This window comes from Mesitornis unicolor, unplaced genomic scaffold (assembly GCF_000695765.1).
Source record: "Mesitornis unicolor isolate BGI_N332 unplaced genomic scaffold, ASM69576v1 scaffold13226, whole genome shotgun sequence".
Classification (NCBI taxonomy): Eukaryota; Metazoa; Chordata; class Aves; order Mesitornithiformes; family Mesitornithidae; genus Mesitornis; species Mesitornis unicolor.
The window spans coordinates 586-4756 of NW_010190436.1; the positions used below are offsets into that span (position 1 = coordinate 586).

The 4171-nt window shown below is 36.7% G+C and overlaps 1 protein-coding gene across 1 annotated transcript in view; it reads left to right on the plus strand.

Annotated features, from left to right (window-relative positions):
- Positions 1-301: 301 nt before the first annotated feature.
- NCAPG2 (non-SMC condensin II complex, subunit G2) overlaps positions 302-4171 on the plus strand; it is a gene marked incomplete at its 3' end in the record, with an annotated part of 36902 nt that continues 33032 nt past the window's right edge. The window contains exon 1 of the mRNA XM_010186405.1: positions 302-376. Within this exon, the coding sequence (XP_010184707.1) occupies positions 302-376 (75 nt within the window). The remainder of the gene's footprint in view (positions 377-4171) is intronic.

Genomic DNA, 4171 nt, shown 5'->3' on the forward strand with positions numbered 1-4171 from the left:
TTAAAAAATAAAAGTATCCATTAAGAAGTTCTTCTTGTTCTTCAAGTTTTACGACTTTAGTATAAAGGGAGGTAAAAAGAAAGCGCAAATACTGCAGCCTTGTGCTGTTGCGAATCTAAATCCTGATTCAGATAACTGTAGTTTGGAGGGGGAAACATCTTTTATTTATAACTATGTAGATGAAGAATGTAAGCTCGATCATTCTTCACTGAGACCAAAACTGATCTTATTTTGAGATACAGTACTTTCATTAGCATTTTTGTTTTGTTTTGTTTACAAAGCAAGGAAAAGGAAGACCACAATGAAACGTGAAGCATTTTTACAAGTGGTGTCTAAAGAGTCAATTGAAGACTTCTTACATTATACTCAAAATACTGTAAGTAAGCCATGATACGTATGCATGACTAATAAAATTGTGAGTCCGTTATTAGTTTATAAATTTTGTGACATAGTGACAGAAACTACTTATCTGGTGCCTGCAGATGTGCTAGAATAATTGCTGTAGAAAATAAGTTCAAATGGCACTTAAGGGAACGTAGCTGAAAAAGCTGTAGAATCTGAAATTTTGCTATTTGTAAATCAACTGATTTTTTTTACATATGGTTGTAACGTATACAGTTTACCTTTAAAAAAAATAATTAGTCCTGTGTTTGTGCTCAAAAAATTACTTTATGTCGATGAAGTCTTTTTTTTTAAATGTCAACCTATGAAAGTTTATTGCTGTAAAATGAATATGACCTAATATACAATTATAGCAGAGACATATTATTTGTTCATTCATTTGACAGGTTAGGCTGTCCACTTATTCTTTAGTCTGTGTTTAATTGTACTTGATAGTTCTTTCTATCAGTGTTTTTAAACATGTGATAGATCATTGTTTCAATGTAGTGTGGAAAGAAGCAGGAGGAACAGGAAAACAAATCCACTGAAATCTATTAAAAAAATGTTCAGTCTCACGTAGTGTATATGATATTGCATAGTAATCAGAAATAATAATTTGCATTGTGGTGTTTTTCACTGACCATCAACCTGTTTGATATTAAGATATACATGATTTCTCCTAAATGTTTTTTTGCTAGCCTTAATGTATGGTATTGTCAGGTTAGTTTATTAAACTTTTTAGTCACCGTTTTTCTTACATTACGTTTATCAGAATAAAGTAGGTGGATCAGTTGACCTCTATGTCCACAGAGGCACAAATTAATTTACTGATGTAACAGATGTCTTAAATCTATTATTTCTATGATAGTGATCATGTTTATCTAATGAGCTCAGGAATGTTTGTTTCCCAAACATCATTGAATGTCTTTTTCCAATAAATTTGCTAGCTTTTTCATTTGCACTCCTGTATGTAATTATAGATGGAGGCTGGAACAGGCTGCCCCGGGGGGGGGGGGGGGCACCATCCTTGGATGTATTTAAAGAGCGGGTAGATGAGGTACTTAGGGATATGGTTTAGTGGGTAGACAGGAATGGTTGGACATGATGATCTCAGAGGTCTTTTCCAACCAAGCGATTCTGTGATTCTGTGATGATGACTTTATTAACACATTGCCTTTGCCTGAAATCTCCTTCCCATTTTTCCCCAAATCCGAACAAGAAACTATTCTATTTAGGATTATGTGTGGTACTTGCTGTGTTTCCTTTTGAGTTAATTTGGTCATGTTGTTTTTGCCATCTTCATCCAGTAATCTATCTTAACAAATATTGGTCTGTTTGGATTAAATATTGTCTCGTCATGCTTTTATTTTTCATCACCAAGTCACAAGAGTTGTTTTGCAACAGTTTTCAGCTGTTGCCAATATGTCTGGAAACTGTATCTCACCAGCTATGATGAGTGTATTGATTAAAACTGTCTTGGTGCCTTTATAGCATGAGGGAACCTGAATATCCAGATTACTTTTTAATTGTCTAAGAGACTTGAGTTATTTAGTTAATTTTCTTTTGAAACCTTCAGTGATGAAGGGTGTCTTAGGATGAGTATCCTCATATAAAGATCTCCTTTGAATAATTCTTGACTGCTTTTCTGGAGGAGGCTGTGGCAGTGTCTTCAGTCCTTTGGCAGTGGATATATACATGTAGAGAGAAGAGGAAGGTGTGGTTTGAGCTTCACTGTTTCCCTTAGTTTTTCAACTATATTTATGCCCTGCTTTTTCTACCGGTTTTGTGCTTTAGCATCAGAATTTGCCTTTTTAACTTTTTTTTAAAGTTCCGTTCTAAGCATCACTACTTCGTTCAATGTATCTCATTTCTGTGCCTCTATACCCTACTTTAATTTTCCTTTTGTTCCCTCTCACCATTTTGTTTCATTCACATATAAAATCCCAGGGTTTGTTTTTTTTTTAATTTTCCTTCAAGTTTTGCCTTGTGCTTTTCACTTTTTTGTCTTTGTATTTTTAGGTTATTACCGTGTTGTGGTACTGTTCACTGATGTCTTTATCAGATGCTATTAAATTTTTCCGCTAAATCCTGTTTCAATTCAAGAAAATAAAATATTTTTCAGATGGGAAAATAAGAATCATGGATATGACTATCGTTCAATGACATCCTTTCCCCTCATAGGTTTTCAAATAATTGTATCTTGTATCGTCCCGAAGAAAGATTAGAAAGCTCTGGTCTTCTTATGAATTCATTCTTTTTGTTCAAAATAGTACAATCTTAATATCCCGTCTTTTGGGTTTGTTTGAAGTAGAGGGCTGCAGAACTCCCTTTGTGTCCTTTGGTTTATTGTATCTGTAGAATAGGATAGAAATTCTGTTATAAATATGTATCAGGATCTTTCTTCTTGTACCCTTCTGGGAACCTTCTAGCACTTACTGCTGCTTCTTTCATTATTTGCCATTTTTCTTTTCCCTTTAAAGGTTTTTTAATTTTTGATTCCTGTTATTTATTGTATCTGCAAACTAAAAATATTTTTATTTCAAGATCATGGACATTCTCCCTCTTTCCTCCAAAGTTGTTTTGATCTCGTAAACCTTTTCTTCAGTATTGCAAATTACATCTCAGAAATTATCTGTACTTCCTGGCTGTGTCTGGTTTTTCTTTGCATGTTTTCTCTGCGTATTCCTTTTCCTAGCAGGTTGCTTACCCTTCCTTGATGCTAACAGGCTCTTTGCGTCTCTGAGGTAAATTCTTCTAGCAGGGTTCTTCTGAGGAAATGGTTCAGATCAGTCTCTTAATGAAGTCTTGTATAGAAACTAATAGTGACTTCCTGCTCAGCAGAACTTAAGAGAGAAGGATGGTGTTATGTGCTCACAAGTTAGGTTTGACTGGGGGGCTTTAAAATAGTACAGTATACAGAGTTCTGTTCTATGCAGGTTTTACCCCAAAACCTGTAGTGCTGTCTCTGTTTAAGGCTCAGGGCAAGCCCAGGGAGCAGGATTTTCTCTCTATTGTCCCCTACCCTCCCAGGGGAGGATTAAAAAAAGGGAATGGAGAAAAGATGCTTCATACAAGGTTGCAAGTTAAGACTGTAACGAGTTTAATGAAAAACAACAGGGGAAAGGAAAAGGGAATTAATAAGGGACAAAGGATATTTAACTATATACAAATCCCAGTAGTCCTGAGTGGAAGTGTCTGAGCAGTGCCTCGTGGCCGCTGTGACTCGTCACCAGGGACCGCGGTGGTGCTGGGAGTGGATGGCAGTGGATGCTGCCGAGCATGTGGAGGTAGCCCAAGCTGTCCTGAGATGCAACAGGAAGCAGCCCAGGAAGCCAGGAAAAAACTTGGGGAAACCTCGGGCCTCCTCGGTTTTTTATAGTCTGTGGCTGGAAAGAGGAGGGAACAGTACTGATCTGTGACCCCCCCCTAGGGTCCTACAGACACCACCTCTTCTTCCCTTTCAGGCTGTTAACCCTTAAACCATAACAAGTGCTGTCCCTATGGCTGTATGGACTGTTACGTTTCTGCTCCTTGCATAAGGATTTTCTTTAAACAGCCATCATCAATGTGTTTTTAAGATCGCAGAGGTATGATCAGGGACTTTAATTCTGTGCAGTTGTGAGCTTCTTGGGTAAGGATATGAGATTGTCTTCATTGGGAATGAAGTATTCAGAACAGAGAGACAGAAGTTGATGTTACGGTGATGTATTTTATGTTCAGTAATTTTGCTATCAAGGGCTAAAGACTTTAGTCTTGAAAGAAGCACTTTGGTTTCATGATAAACAGTTAA